This window comes from Haplochromis burtoni, unplaced genomic scaffold, assembly GCF_018398535.1.
Source record: "Haplochromis burtoni strain Fernald_Lab_line unplaced genomic scaffold, NCSU_Asbu1 Contig_1779, whole genome shotgun sequence".
In the NCBI taxonomy this organism is placed as follows: domain Eukaryota; kingdom Metazoa; phylum Chordata; class Actinopteri; order Cichliformes; family Cichlidae; genus Haplochromis; species Haplochromis burtoni.
Window position 1 is genome coordinate 3873 of NW_024584140.1, and position 16799 is coordinate 20671.

Consider the following 16799-nt stretch of genomic DNA (forward strand, 5'->3'; position numbering starts at 1 on the left):
AAAGGGGGGAAAGAAAGGGAATATCCCCAGATGCTTGCCAGCTGTTAGCAAAAACCACATCAGAGCTCACAACCTCACCGTCACGAGTTTGAAAGTCATCTCTACGAATGCCATTGAAGTTTCCACAAAGACCGCATGTACCATTCTGGTAAGTGTAGGGCAAGCTGATCTGGACATAATGATCTGTGTCATAAGACACCACTAAACCAAAGTCAGTGCTGACAAACACAGAAAAACCTGACTCATAAACCTGCACGGTGCCATTGCTAAGGGAGAATGGAGTGGATGCAAAGTTCCCGTTAACCTGTAAAAAAACCAGCAAATATATCAAGTGAGAAAAGTATAGTCATAAAGTGTAGAATTTATCCAGAATCAAAATGACCAACCTTAGCCTGACCATGGCGTCCTTTGACAAGCTCAATTGTGTCATTGTAGACATGCACTTTCACCAGTCGTGTCCAAGAGACTCGAGTACTGCCTCTGTGCTCATTTTTGCCTTCTACTCTGTAGTAGGGCTGTCCACTATTACATTGCTCAGAGAGAACATACGTGCAAGTGCCTTGAAAGTGAAACACTGTGTTATCAAAGGTGTAGTAATGGGGATCACCGCTTATGGTGCAGGTTCCTCTTGGCACTGTCTGACAGGAGAACTGGAAGGAAGCTGGCTTGCAGATCTGTGAAAAGGAGCACGGCTCATTGCGGCACTGCAAGCCTGTTAAGGTACATGTGCACTTCTGTGCACAGGTCCTGTCACTCCAGAATGAAGTACCCAGCTGCACTAATTCACCTTAAAAAGAATAAAAGGAAATGTCCCTTATGCCTTGTGTTAAATGTCCAGACATTTACATTCATAAAGCTTTAGGAAAAAACTTTCAAACCTTACATTTTTGTCATGTACTGTCAAATAACAGCAGGAATTGCCTCAAGGCACTTTATATTGTAAACTAAAGACCCTCAAATAACAGAGAGACCACTGCAACAATCCAACAATGCCTAACAGCAGTCTGAGATGTGCTCTGTTGGGAGGATAATCTTAACCAGTACTTTAATGGCATGAAATAGTGTTTTCCCAAGCGATGTTGAGAAAAAGAGCAAACATGTGTAGATTGAGACCAAAAGGTTCTCATATTCCCTCATTTTTCCGATCTCGTCATTTAGGAACGTGTTGGGTGTCCAAAAACGTAATATGTTGACAATTTGTCACCTAGCATAAAATGTTACGCTTTGAGAGTGAGAACGTGTTGGATAATAACGAATCACAGTAGGCCAGACTTTAACCCTTTAAGACCTACCATAGAACCAAGTCCGCCAGAGCTTACTTTATATTTTTACATGCTGTAGTGCCATTTTTGGGAGCATTTCAAGTTGATATACATCAATACAACCATTATAGCCCAAATTTTAATAATATGTCTGCATTAAGTGCATAGTAATTACATAAATTGCAAAAAAGTGCAATAAACTACAAAAAATAAATCGTTTTTGTTTTTTTAACATATATTTCTAGTTAGAGAAATTTAAGAGGCTTATCCCTCAAAACTTTAAATACAAAAAAGTTGCACAAAATAGTTTCCCACCACAGGAAATTTATTTTGAGTGTCTTATAGTTTTATTTTTGAAATACACCAATTTTTATATACTGCAGGAAAAACGAAAATAAATATTATAGTGCAAATTTGCAAAAAAACAGCATATGCATCAAAATAAACTATTTCCAGCAGTGCAATATGAGTCCTAAGCATCCCAGAAACGACACAGAAAGTCATAGAGTCAAACATAACTTTTAAAAACACCAGTATAGGCTCATAAGGCCCTGATGGTAAAAAACTACATTTCCGGAAAAAGACATCACTTCCGGTTTTGGGCAGGATATGGCGGACATGCGATAGTTCGCGCTGATGGACGTAGGAAGTGTTACAAACAGCTGATCGAATCAGCAAAGCGTGTTTCTGGAATATTATGTTTTTGTTGCTGCAAGTGCTTTTTATGCAGTTTTTGCAAAGCTATATGTGGAAGGAAACTGTGACTTAGGACAAGCTGGTGGCATAAGATGTAAGTACAACTCCTCCGGTTTCATATGCAAAAAAAGTTATTGTGCTAGCTTATGTGGTTGCAGTGCTACCAGGATTTAAAGATAGTTATGCAACACAGAGCGTGCCCGCTCCGACCGGCTTTAAAGGGTTAAGTAATAAATGCATGAACTAATTTTTTGGCGTCACTCTGAAATAGGATTTTTCTAATTAAAATGCAAGAAAGCCATTCTAATTATTTGTTTAATATGAGCACTGAAGGACATAACCTGGTCAAAAACAATGCAAACTTTTCTCTTAGTGTTTCTGGAGGCCATGGTAATCCCAATCCGAGTGTGCATCGGGTTAGACATCATGTTTATAAGAGTTTTATAGCTGAGTACAATAATCTTATCTTTATCTGAATTTGAAGCAGAAAATTAAAGATCATCCATGTCTTTATGTCTTTAAGACATTCCTACAGTTTAGTCTCATGGTTTCATTGACAGAGCTGGAGATCATCTGCATAGCAGGGAAAATGTACACGATACCTTTGAAAGATACTGTGCAGGTGGTAGCATTGTAACAGCCCAGCTGGCCGTCTCTGATGGAGCACTGCTGTTCAGGAGTGCACGACGAGGCAGAACATCGCAGGTCATTTGGAGCGTGACATTCACATCTCTGGGAGCAACCGTCTGTCCAGAAGGACTCGCCAGCCTGTGAACCACACCACACCAAATCATAGCCAAATTGATACAACAAATATAGTTCTTAAAATACCATTTTGAAGGATTTTGTTTTCATTAATTGTAGGTGATTTAGTGCAGTAATTGCTAGATCACTGCAAACTGCAACTATTAATGTACTAAATATTGTGACAGAGCAACTACTCATATCTGTTGATCTTTCTCCCACAGAAAGGACAGATGCTAAATGCCACAATTTGAAGAAATTGTTCTGTTCTGATGTAGCTGTATAATCTTCAACTGATTGTTTAATGCATTCATTTATTTAGGGACAGATTTATTCCTCCCCAAAATTCTGCAGTTTAAAGAGTTAGAGCATCATTCTGCTTGTATAGCTACATATTAATTATTTTCTTTTTAGTGGTGTAATATAAAACGGTCATAATAGCTATGCTGAATATATGATAGCAAATGAAGACCTTTTTTGTGATCCTAAGATTTCAGTTATATGAAACTATAAACTGTAGTTTTGCATTTTGCAACCCCTATTATTTGCTATTTCATAGAAACTACCACATTTCCAGGTATTCATCATGCTTCCTGAAATTTTTCATTTGGTTTGGATTTTATTTGGTTATTAACATGGAACTAACATTTTTTCCATGTTGCAGCCCTGATTCCTGGTTATTAGACCTAAACTACCACATGTTTCCAGGTAACGTCAGTTTGCATTTTGTAGCCTTGTTTCTTGGTTATTGAACAGAAACCAACATTGATTCCAGGTAAGATATCAGATTTAAACATAATATTTACGGTGATACTGTTGTCAAACAAAAAAGAATGTTGGTGAATGAGGCAGGATTCATTCCAGCATTATGGCAATATGGTAATGGTATCCCAAAACATTAAAACTTAAAATCATATTAGTATCTTGTTACCCTATTATTATGAGATTAGTATATATAAAAATGTGTTTAATTGTTAGTAAATGTGACTATACTATTACTAATTGGGTTTTTTTAAGCTCATGTACATACATTTGTATCCATATTATCACTTATAATTTATGGTCTGTTATTACATAGATTTAAATGTAATAGTACTCACTAGATCACTTGCTTATTACTCTGGAAATGAAGTGGCAATTATTTGCTATATATCTTGTTTTTATCTTCCTGTTTCCACCTTGTTACCTCAATATTACCACATTATTACTGAGCTATAATAGACTCTGTTGTTTGTTTAATATATATTTCTGAATTTTAAGCTTTGTCACAGTCCAAAACACTTCACGAAGCTTTCTAAATGTAAGAAGGGCAAGTCTGCTGATTCTGCTGATTTGAAGGGAATTACTTCAAAGAGTATTTACTATTGACTTTAATATGTCTTACATCATAGTAGAATCCATCATACTGGCAGCCACAGCTTTCCACTGGGACACACCTGGTCCCACTCTTGATGAAGCCTTCATCACAGAAACATCCCTCAGAGCAGAACTGCTCACAGGTTTCATCAATGCTACTGGCACAGGTGTGGCCACAGTCAGTACCGCACAGCTCATAATGGCTGTTGGCTGGACAGTCCAGTGCTTAATAAGTGAGAAACGTGACAAATGGCACTAATCAGACATACCACTTTTAATGTAATACAGTGTGGATACAGTGAGTATTGTAAAATTATTGGACATTTTATTTCTGAAGTGGTTAGCAAATTTCTTGTACATTTAGATATAAATAAAATATAATGACATGTTGACTCACTGCAGGTGGTGTTCTCTCTCCAGGGATAGATTCGAACATTAGCAGACTGACAGGCACTGACATATGATTCAATGGCACTGCACAAGAGATCGTGGCCTTGATTTCCTGACAAACATACATCAAACACGCAGTCGTTGAAATATGGCGCCGGGTCCACCTCCTCGTGGCAGAAACTGAAGGGCCCATCAGCTGCCTGTATCACCTCACACTGATCACTAGCAGGCTGTTCATTGGCACACTGTGGACAGGAGGAGCCACAGCCATCATTGCACGTGTAGTTGCCTGGCACCTTCCAGGCTCTCCCAAACTCATCTGGAGATGTGACTATCGTTCCAGATGGTGTGTGAAAGTCATCATTTGGATTTCCATTGAAATTTCCACAAAGTCCACATATTTTTTCTCTGTTGATGACAACAGTTAGCAATAGTCCTTGTGTTAGTTTCATAAGGATAAATTATTAGTAAATAAATTATTTATATAGCTGGGATTATCCTGTTTTTTAAAGCATGTCAAACAATAATTACTGCAGCTTTGATGGGTGGGAATTGTACCTGTAATTTGGTGGTACGGAGATAAACACTGCACTATATCCATTATAGGTAACACTCAAGCCGAAATTAGTGCTGGCAACTATACGAGATCCTGTTGCATAGATAGACACATTACCTTCATTCAAGATAATAGGTAAATATCTAGTTACTCCATTCACCTAGAAGAGATATGCAAAGAAAATCAGTGGGTAGTTTTTCTACTTTTTAATTGTTATTTTTTTCATTCACTGCAGTAAAAATATCCCTAAAATATATGTAGCTGCCATTTACTTCATACACCTGAAATTGTTCATAACAATTATCGAATGAGAACTATCACTAACTACTTACTTGTACCAAACCTCTTCTGTCCCTTGACATATGCACGTTGTAGCCCCACACATTCACAAAAACTTCAGCTACTATTGAAAGTGGACGCCCATTCAATGCCTCATTCTTAGCTTCCACGGAAAACTGACTGAGCTCATCAGTGGCATTACAGAGGGTCACCAGAACATAGCGGCAGGTTCCTTGGAAGTCATAGGCCTTACGATCAAAGGTGATGTAGTGAGGGTCTCCAGTAGCAGAGCAGGTGCCATGAGGGTTGGGATGGCAGCCAAACTCGCCCTCCACCACACGGCAGGACTCCTGGGGCCCACAGGAGTTGGGAGTACAGTGGACGCTCCCTGTAGTGCCGTTACAGGTACACAAGCTCTGACATTCTTCACCATCCCAGAACTGCTCACCACCTTGGTGATAGCGTCCTTGATGATAGCATCCACAAGATGTTGGTGGAACGCACTGGTCACCATTGAGGATAAAACCACTGTTACACTGACAGCCCTCCTGGCACACAGTATCACAGGTGAAGGGGAAAGAGAGGCTGGGGCAAGCAGAAGGACAAGAGGTTCCACAGAGTTCATAATGGCTGTTTGATGGGCAGGTTAGTGCTGGAGAAAAACAAACAGGTTAACATAAAAAAGCATTTTTAAACATTTGGAGATCATGGCTAGAATTAATTCAAAAACAGTTGAATGCTTACCACAGCCAGTTGCATTTCTCCATTGTCCTAAGGCAACACCCTTCTGTTGACACATTAGTGCATAATTTCGTAGGACGCCACACAGAGTTGATGCTGGATTGTTAGAGCCCCCCATGATCTCCACACATACATCCACCTGATGCCTTGGGTCAACCACAGACCAACAGGGTACAAATGGCCCAGCTGGTGAGCTGAGAATGCCACAGTACTCAGTAGAATTGTAATTAGTTGTAGAATTTTGGTTCATGCTTTCCACGCAGTGAGCAGCCAGAGAGCCATCTCGCCAACTGTCTCCAAAGTCCTGAGAACTGTTGACCAGGACACCGTTGGGTGTATTGAAGTCATCATGTGGATGACCATTGTAATTACCACAGAGTCCACCCAGTGAACCATTGTAGACACCAGGAGCAGTGACACGGACAAAGTGAGGCCAGACTGTCTGCACAGTTACACCAAAGGAGGTGCGAATGATGACACTGTAAATGCTGCTGTGGAAGATCTGGATTCGGTTGGATGGAGTGCTGAAAGGTAGCCTGATCAGCTGACCGTTAACCTGCAGGATCATCCAGTTTTTTGCAGTTAACAAGACTTAAACAGTATTGTGTCCGTGTACACATAAATAAATATTAAAGGAAGAACATAATTTTAAGTAAGTGTTCCATTCACTTACCTTCACTTTACTGTTCCTTGCCATCTCAATAGATACGTGTATCCCCTCTGCTTCAAAATGCAGAATTCGTGCAAAACCTTGCTGGCCTCTTGGCACTTTTTCTGCTGTCACCATGAAGTGTGGGTGACTGGACAGTCCCATAACTTTGGCAAGTGTCAATCGACACGCTCCAGGATATTGGTATGTCAGTCCATCAAATGTCTGATATGACCCTGGGCCTCTGATCCAGCATGTTTCATAGCTATTTGGTCTGCATCCTCTTTCTCCATCCTCCACCCTGCATGATTCAAGTGGGCCACAACCATGAGAGTGGCAAGTCATGGAGCCATAACTGCAGCTACAACGTCTCCCACAGTCTTCGTCTAGTATTACAGTTTGTCCAGAGCGGTAGTAACGGCCCTCAAAGCTGCAGCCACACTCAGCATGAGGGACGCAGACCCCACCACTGAGGATGTAGCCTGAATCACAGATGCAGCTTTCCTGGGGAGGTAGAGGGCAGTTATGGGTAGAATTGGGATTAACACAGGTAGGTGGACATCCTGTGCCTTCAGACTCAAAGTGGCTGTTGGCTGGACATGGGATTTCTAGGAATAAGAGAACAACAGCGATATTTACATCGGTGGAATTTTAATACAATAATATTTTGAAATAATGCAAAAAAAAAAAGAAAGTGATTAACATACCACAAAAGCCAGGTGTCCTCCAACTTGGTAGCTGAATACCACTTTGTTGACACTGACTTGCATACACACTTAGGGCTTGACAGAGAATAGGTCGGTACCCTCCTCCTACACACAGATCATACACACAACTGTCCACAAAGGACTGTGGAGGAAGTTGCTGATGGCAAACCGTGAAAGGTCCAGAACTACTGCTGAGGATACCACAGTGGTCAGTGTTGCTGTACAATGCTGTCTCTTCTACGGTGCAACCAGCACAGTCCAGACCTCCGCACTGTGGCCCACAGCCAGGCTCATCATCCCAGATGCTTGCCAGCTGTTAGCAAAAACCACATCAGAGCTCACAACCTCACCGTCACGAGTTTGAAAGTCATCTCTACGAATGCCATTGAAGTTTCCACAAAGACCGCATGTACCATTCTGGTAAGTGTAGGGCAAGCTGATCTGGACATAATGATCTGTGTCATAAGACACCACTAAACCAAAGTCAGTGCTGACAAACACAGAAAAACCTGACTCATAAACCTGCACGGTGCCATTGCTAAGGGAGAATGGAGTGGATGCAAAGTTCCCGTTAACCTGTAAAAAAACCAGCAAATATATCAAGTGAGAAAAGTATAGTCATAAAGTGTAGAATTTATCCAGAATCAAAATGACCAACCTTAGCCTGACCATGGCGTCCTTTGACAAGCTCAATTGTGTCATTGTAGACATGCACTTTCACCAGTCGTGTCCAAGAGACTCGAGTACTGCCTCTGTGCTCATTTTTGCCTTCTACTCTGTAGTAGGGCTGTCCACTATTACATTGCTCAGAGAGAACATACGTGCAAGTGCCTTGAAAGTGAAACACTGTGTTATCAAAGGTGTAGTAATGGGGATCACCGCTTATGGTGCAGGTTCCTCTTGGCACTGTCTGACAGGAGAACTGGAAGGAAGCTGGCTTGCAGATCTGTGAAAAGGAGCACGGCTCATTGCGGCACTGCAAGCCTGTTAAGGTACATGTGCACTTCTGTGCACAGGTCCTGTCACTCCAGAATGAAGTACCCAGCTGCACTAATTCACCTTAAAAAGAATAAAAGGAAATGTCCCTTATGCCTTGTGTTAAATGTCCAGACATTTACATTCATAAAGCTTTAGGAAAAAACTTTCAAACCTTACATTTTTGTCATGTACTGTCAAATAACAGCAGGAATTGCCTCAAGGCACTTTATATTGTAAACTAAAGACCCTCAAATAACAGAGAGACCACTGCAACAATCCAACAATGCCTAACAGCAGTCTGAGATGTGCTCTGTTGGGAGGATAATCTTAACCAGTACTTTAATGGCATGAAATAGTGTTTTCCCAAGCGATGTTGAGAAAAAGAGCAAACATGTGTAGATTGAGACCAAAAGGTTCTCATATTCCCTCATTTTTCCGATCTCGTCATTTAGGAACGTGTTGGGTGTCCAAAAACGTAATATGTTGACAATTTGTCACCTAGCATAAAATGTTACGCTTTGAGAGTGAGAACGTGTTGGATAATAACGAATCACAGTAGGCCAGACTTTAACCCTTTAAGACCTACCATAGAACCAAGTCGCCAGAGCTTACTTTATATTTTTACATGCTGTAGTGCCATTTTTGGGAGCATTTCAAGTTGATATACATCAATACAACCATTATAGCCCAAATTTTAATAATATGTCTGCATTAAGTGCATAGTAATTACATAAATTGCAAAAAAGTGCAATAAACTACAAAAAAATTAAAATCGTTTTTGTTTTTTTAACATATATTTCTAGTTAGAGAAATTTAAGAGGCTTATCCCTCAAAACTGTAAATACAAAAAAGTTGCACAAAATAGTTTCCCACCACAGGAAATTTATTTTGAGTGTCTTCATAGTTTTATTTTTGAAATACACCAATTTTTATATACTGCAGGAAAAACGAAAATAAATATTATATGCAAATTTGCAAAAAAACAGCATATGCATCAAAATAAACTATTTCCAGCAGTGCAATATGAGTCCTAAGCATCCCAGAAACGACACAGAAAGTCATAAAGTCAAACATAACTTTTAAAAACACCAGTATAGGCTCATAAGGCCCTGATGGTAAAAAACTACATTTCCGGAAAAAGACATCACTTCCGGTTTTGGGCAGGATATGGCGGACATGCGATAGTTCGCGCTGATGGACGTAGGAAGTGTTACAAACAGCTGATCGAATCAGCAAAGCTGTTTCTGGAATATTATGTTTTTGTTGCTGCAAGTGCTTTTTATGCAGTTTTTGCAAAGCTATATGTGGAAGGAAACTGTGACTTAGGACAAGCTGGTGGCATAAGATGTAAGTACAACTCCTCCGGTTTCATATGCAAAAAAAGTTATTGTGCTAGCTTATGTGGTTGCAGTGCTACCAGGATTTAAAGATAGTTATGCAACACAGAGCGTGCCCGCTCCGACCGGCTTTAAAGGGTTAAGTAATAAATGCATGAACTAATTTTTTGGCGTCACTCTGAAATAGGATTTTTCTAATTAAAATGCAAGAAAGCCATTCTAATTATTTGTTTAATATGAGCACTGAAGGACATAACCTGGTCAAAAACAATGCAAACTTTTCTCTTAGTGTTTCTGGAGGCCATGGTAATCCCAATCCGAGTGTGCATCGGGTTAGACATCATGTTTATAAGAGTTTTATAGCTGAGTACAATAATCTTATCTTTATCTGAATTTGAAGCAGAAAATTAAAGATCATCCATGTCTTTATGTCTTTAAGACATTCCTACAGTTTAGTCTCATGGTTTCATTGACAGAGCTGGAGATCATCTGCATAGCAGGGAAAATGTACACGATACCTTTGAAAGATACTGTGCAGGTGGTAGCATTGTAACAGCCCAGCTGGCCGTCTCTGATGGAGCACTGCTGTTCAGGAGTGCACGACGAGGCAGAACATCGCAGGTCATTTGGAGCGTGACATTCACATCTCTGGGAGCAACCGTCTGTCCAGAAGGACTCGCCAGCCTGTGAACCACACCACACCAAATCATAGCCAAATTGATACAACAAATATAGTTCTTAAAATACCATTTTGAAGGATTTTGTTTTCATTAATTGTAGGTGATTTAGTGCAGTAATTGCTAGATCACTGCAAACTGCAACTATTAATGTACTAAATATTGTGACAGAGCAACTACTCATATCTGTTGATCTTTCTCCCACAGAAAGGACAGATGCTAAATGCCACAATTTGAAGAAATTGTTCTGTTCTGATGTAGCTGTATAATCTTCAACTGATTGTTTAATGCATTCATTTATTTAGGGACAGATTTATTCCTCCCCAAAATTCTGCAGTTTAAAGAGTTAGAGCATCATTCTGCTTGTATAGCTACATATTAATTATTTTCTTTTTAGTGGTGTAATATAAAACGGTCATAATAGCTATGCTGAATATATGATAGCAAATGAAGACCTTTTTTGTGATCCTAAGATTTCAGTTATATGAAACTATAAACTGTAGTTTTGCATTTTGCAACCCCTATTATTTGCTATTTCATAGAAACTACCACATTTCCAGGTATTCATCATGCTTCCTGAAATTTTTCATTTGGTTTGGATTTTATTTGGTTATTAACATGGAACTAACATTTTTTCCATGTTGCAGCCCTGATTCCTGGTTATTAGACCTAAACTACCACATGTTTCCAGGTAACGTCAGTTTGCATTTTGTAGCCTTGTTTCTTGGTTATTGAACAGAAACCAACATTGATTCCAGGTAAGATATCAGATTTAAACATAATATTTACGGTGATACTGTTGTCAAACAAAAAAGAATGTTGGTGAATGAGGCAGGATTCATTCCAGCATTATGGCAATATGGTAATGGTATCCCAAAACATTAAAACTTAAAATCATATTAGTATCTTGTTACCCTATTATTATGAGATTAGTATATATAAAAATGTGTTTAATTGTTAGTAAATGTGACTATACTATTACTAATTGGGTTTTTTTAAGCTCATGTACATACATTTGTATCCATATTATCACTTATAATTTATGGTCTGTTATTACATAGATTTAAATGTAATAGTACTCACTAGATCACTTGCTTATTACTCTGGAAATGAAGTGGCAATTATTTGCTATATATCTTGTTTTTATCTTCCTGTTTCCACCTTGTTACTCAATATTACCACATTATTACTGAGCTATAATAGACTCTGTTGTTTGTTTAATATATATTTCTGAATTTTAAGCTTTGTCACAGTCCAAAACACTTCACGAAGCTTTCTAAATGTAAGAAGGGCAAGTCTGCTGATTCTGCTGATTTGAAGGGAATTACTTCAAAGAGTATTTACTATTGACTTTAATATGTCTTACATCATAGTAGAATCCATCATACTGGCAGCCACAGCTTTCCACTGGGACACACCTGGTCCCACTCTTGATGAAGCCTTCATCACAGAAACATCCCTCAGAGCAGAACTGCTCACAGGTTTCATCAATGCTACTGGCACAGGTGTGGCCACAGTCAGTACCGCACAGCTCATAATGGCTGTTGGCTGGACAGTCCAGTGCTTAATAATGAGAAAAGCGAAAAATGGCAATAGTCAGACATACCACTTTTAATGTAATACAATCTGGATATAATGAGTGTTGTCAAATTAGTTAAGTGGTGAGCAAATTTCTTGTAAATTTAAATATGAATATAATAAAACAACATGTTGACTCACTGCAGGTGGTGTTCTCTCTCCACGGATAGATACGAACATTAGCAGACTGACAGGCACTGACATATGATTCAATGGCACTGCACAAGAGATCGTGGCCTTGATTTCCTGACAAACATACGTCAAACAGACAGTCGTTGAAATATGGCGCCGGGTCCACCTCCTCGTGGCAGAAACTGAAGGGCCCATCAGCTGCCTGTATCACCTCACACTGATCTCTAGCTGGCTGTTCATTGGTACACTGTGGACAGGAGGAGCCACAGCCATCATTGCACGTGTAGTTGCCTGGCACCTTCCAGGCTCTCCCAAACTCATCTGGAGATGTGACTATCGTTCCAGATGGTGTGTGAAAGTCATCATTTGGATTTCCATTGAAATTTCCACAAAGTCCACATATTTTTTCTCTGTTGATGACAACAGTTAACAATAGTCCTTGTGTTAGTTTCATAAGGATAAATTATTAGTAAATAACCCTCTTATGTAGATTGGATTATCCTGGTTTTTAAAGCATTTCAAATAATAATGACTGCAGCTTTGATGGGTGGGAAGTGTACCTGTAATTTGGTGGTACGGAGATAAACACTGCACTATATCCATTATAGGTAACACTCAAGCCGAAATTAGTGCTGGCAACTATACGAGATCCTGTTGCATAGATAGACACATTACCTTCATTCAAGACAATAGGTAAATTTCTAGTTACTCCATTCACCTAGAAGAGATACGCAAAGAAAATCAGTGGTTATTTTTTCTATTTTTTAATTGTTATTTTTTCTTTGACAGTAGTAAAAATATCCCTAAAACATGTAGCAGCCGTTTACTTCATGACTCTGAAATTATTCATTGCAGTCATCTAATCTGTAATATCATATCTACTTACTTGTACCAAACCTCTTCTGTCCCTTGACATATGCACGTCATAGCCCCACACATTCACAAAAACTTCAGCTACTGTTGAAAGTGGACGCCCATTCAATGCCTCATTCTTAGCTTCCACGGAGAACTGATTGAGCTCATCAGTGGCATTACAGAGGGTCACCAGAACGTAGCGGCAGGTTCCTTGGAAGTCATAGGCCTTACGATCAAAGGTGATGTAGTGAGGGTCTCCAGTAGCAGAGCAGGTGCCATGAGGGTTGGGATGGCAGCCAAACTCGCCCTCCACCACACGGCAGGACTCCTGGGGCCCACAGGAGTTGGGAGTACAGTGGACGCTCCCTGTAGTGCCGTTACAGGTACACAAGCTCTGACATTCTTCACCATCCCAGAACTGCTCACCACCTTGGTGATAGCGTCCTTGATGATAGCATCCACAAGATGTTGGTGGAACGCACTGGTCACCATTGAGGATAAAACCACTGTTACACTGACAGCCCTCCTGGCACACAGTATCACAGGTGAAGGGGAAAGAGAGGCTGGGGCAAGCAGAAGGACAAGAGGTTCCACAGAGTTCATAATGGCTGTTTGATGGGCAGGTTAGTGCTGGAGAAAAACAAACAGGTTAACATAAAAAAGCATTTTTAAACATTTGGAGATCATGGCTAGAATTAATTCAAAAACAGTTGAATGCTTACCACAGCCAGTTGCATTTCTCCATTGTCCTAAGGCAACACCCTTCTGTTGACACATTAGTGCATAATTCGTAGGACACCACACAGAGTTGATGCTGGATTGTTAGAGCCCCCCATGATCTCCACACATACATCCACCTGATGCCTTGGGTCAACCACAGACCAACAGGGTACAAATGGCCCAGCTGGTGAGCTGAGAATGCCACAGTACTCAGTAGAATTGTAATTAGTTGTAGAATTTTGGTTCATGCTTTCCACGCAGTGAGCAGCCAGAGAGCCATCTCGCCAACTGTCTCCAAAGTCCTGAGAACTGTTGACCAGGACACCGTTGGGTGTATTGAAGTCATCATGTGGATGACCATTGTAATTACCACAGAGTCCACCCAGTGAACCATTGTAGACACCAGGAGCAGTGACACGGACAAAGTGAGGCCAGACTGTCTGCACAGTTACACCAAAGGAGGTGCGAATGATGACACTGTAAATGCTGCTGTGGAAGATCTGGATTCGGTTGGATGGAGTGCTGAAAGGTAGCCTGATCAGCTGACCGTTAACCTGCAGGATCATCCAGTTTTTTGCAGTTAACAAGACTTAAACAGTATTGTGTCCGTGTACACATAAATAAATATTAAAGGAAGAACATAATTTTAAGTAAGTGTTCCATTCACTTACCTTCACTTTACTGTTCCTTGCCATCTCAATAGATACGTGTATCCCCTCTGCTTCAAAATGCAGAATTCGTGCAAAACCTTGCTGGCCTCTTGGCACTTTTTCTGCTGTCACCATGAAGTGTGGGTGACTGGACAGTCCCATAACTTTGGCAAGTGTCAATCGACACGCTCCAGGATATTGGTATGTCAGTCCATCAAATGTCTGATATGACCCTGGGCCTCTGATCCAGCATGTTTCATAGCTATTTGGTCTGCATCCTCTTTCTCCATCCTCCACCCTGCATGATTCAAGTGGGCCACAACCATGAGAGTGGCAAGTCATGGAGCCATAACTGCAGCTACAACGTCTCCCACAGTCTTCGTCTAGTATTACAGTTTGTCCAGAGCGGTAGTAACGGCCCTCAAAGCTGCAGCCACACTCAGCATGAGGGACGCAGACCCCACCACTGAGGATGTAGCCTGAATCACAGATGCAGCTTTCCTGGGGAGGTAGAGGGCAGTTATGGGTAGAATTGGGATTAACACAGGTAGGTGGACATCCTGTGCCTTCAGACTCAAAGTGGCTGTTGGCTGGACATGGGATTTCTAGGAATAAGAGAACAACAGCGATATTTACATCGGTGGAATTTTAATACAATAATATTTTGAAATAATGCAAAAAAAAAAAGAAAGTGATTAACATACCACAAAAGCCAGGTGTCCTCCAACTTGGTAGCTGAATACCACTTTGTTGACACTGACTTGCATACACACTTAGGGCTTGACAGAGAATAGGTCGGTACCCTCCTCCTACACACAGATCATACACACAACTGTCCACAAAGGACTGTGGAGGAAGTTGCTGATGGCAAACCGTGAAAGGTCCAGAACTACTGCTGAGGATACCACAGTGGTCAGTGTTGCTGTACAATGCTGTCTCTTCTACGGTGCAACCAGCACAGTCCAGACCTCCGCACTGTGGCCCACAGCCAGGCTCATCATCCCAGATGCTTGCCAGCTGTTAGCAAAAACCACATCAGAGCTCACAACCTCACCGTCACGAGTTTGAAAGTCATCTCTACGAATGCCATTGAAGTTTCCACAAAGACCGCATGTACCATTCTGGTAAGTGTAGGGCAAGCTGATCTGGACATAATGATCTGTGTCATAAGACACCACTAAACCAAAGTCAGTGCTGACAAACACAGAAAAACCTGACTCATAAACCTGCACGGTGCCATTGCTAAGGGAGAATGGAGTGGATGCAAAGTTCCCGTTAACCTGTAAAAAAACCAGCAAATATATCAAGTGAGAAAAGTATATCCGGTCATAAAGTGTAGAATTTATCCAGAATCAAAATGACCAACCTTAGCCTGACCACGACGTCCTTTGACAAGCTCAATTGTGTCATTGTAGACATGCACTTTCACCAGTCGTGTCAAAGAGACTCGAGTACTTCCTCTGTGCTCATTTTTGCCTTCTACTCTGTAGTAGGGCAGCCCACTATTACATTGCTCAGAGAGAACATACGTGCAAGTGCCTTGGAAGTGAAACATTCGGTTATCAAAGGTGTAGTAATGGGGATCACCGCTTATGGTGCAGGTTCCTCTTGGCACTGTCTGACAGGAGAACTGGAAGGAAGCTGGCTTGCAGATCTGTGAAAAGGAGCATGGCTGGTTGCGGCACTGCAGGCCTGTTGAGGTACATGTGCACTTCTGGGCACAGGTACTGTCACTCCAGAATGAAGCACCCAGCTGCACTAATTCACCTTAAAAAGAGTAAAAGGGAATGTCCCTTATTCCCAGTGTAAAATTTCCAGACATTTACATTCATAAAGCTTTAGGAAAAAACTTTCACACCTCACATTTTTTCATATTGTGTCAAATAACAACAGTAATTGCCTCAAGGCACTTTATATGAGTAAAGTTCCCAAAATAACAGCAGGTAAATCCCAACTGAAAAGATGGGCCCTGATTATACACGAGGAGAAGAATTTTAAGTTTGATTCTGAGAATTCTGAGAATTATGCTCTGTCCTTTTAGTCCCTGTCAGTACAGCAGCATTCTGGATCAACTTAAGGCATTTCAGTGAGTTTTGGGGACAACCTGATAATAGCAAATCACAGTAGTCCATTCTTCAAGTAACAAATGCATGAACTAATTTCTAGAACTAACACTCTGAAATAGAATTTTTCTAATTTTAGAGATACTGCATAAATGCAAAAAAAGCAATCCTGAATATGTGTTAAATATAAGCAGTGAAGGACATAACCTGGTCAAAAACAAATGCAAACTTTTCTCTTAGTGTTTCTGGAGGCCATGGTAATCCCAATCCGAGTGTGCATCGGGTTAGACATCATGTTTATAAGAGTTTTATAGCTGAGTACAATAATCTTATCTTTATCTGAATTTGAAGCAGAAAATTAAAGTTACCCGTGTTTTTATGTCTTTAAGACGTTCCCACAGTTTTGTCTTTTGGCTTCATTGACAGAGC

The 16799-nt window shown here is 40.5% G+C and overlaps 1 protein-coding gene across 1 annotated transcript; it reads right to left on the minus strand.

Moving 5' to 3' along the window:
* Nucleotides 1-16: 16 nt before the first annotated feature.
* LOC121813485 (IgGFc-binding protein-like) lies at nucleotides 17-16129 on the minus strand (the record flags this gene model as incomplete). Its single annotated transcript, XM_042217284.1, is given in 23 exon segments — nucleotides 17-304; nucleotides 387-787; nucleotides 2561-2726; nucleotides 4087-4283; nucleotides 4456-4856; nucleotides 5007-5164; nucleotides 5337-5935; nucleotides 6028-6580; nucleotides 6698-7281; nucleotides 7381-7680; nucleotides 7683-7956; nucleotides 8039-8472; nucleotides 10127-10379; nucleotides 11739-11935; nucleotides 12092-12492; nucleotides 12643-12800; nucleotides 12969-13567; nucleotides 13660-13725; nucleotides 13728-14211; nucleotides 14329-14912; nucleotides 15012-15311; nucleotides 15314-15587; nucleotides 15674-16129. Coding segments are annotated over 23 exon segments (8127 nt in total), but the record flags the coding sequence as incomplete, so codon positions are not given.
* Nucleotides 16130-16799: the final 670 nt, after the last annotated feature.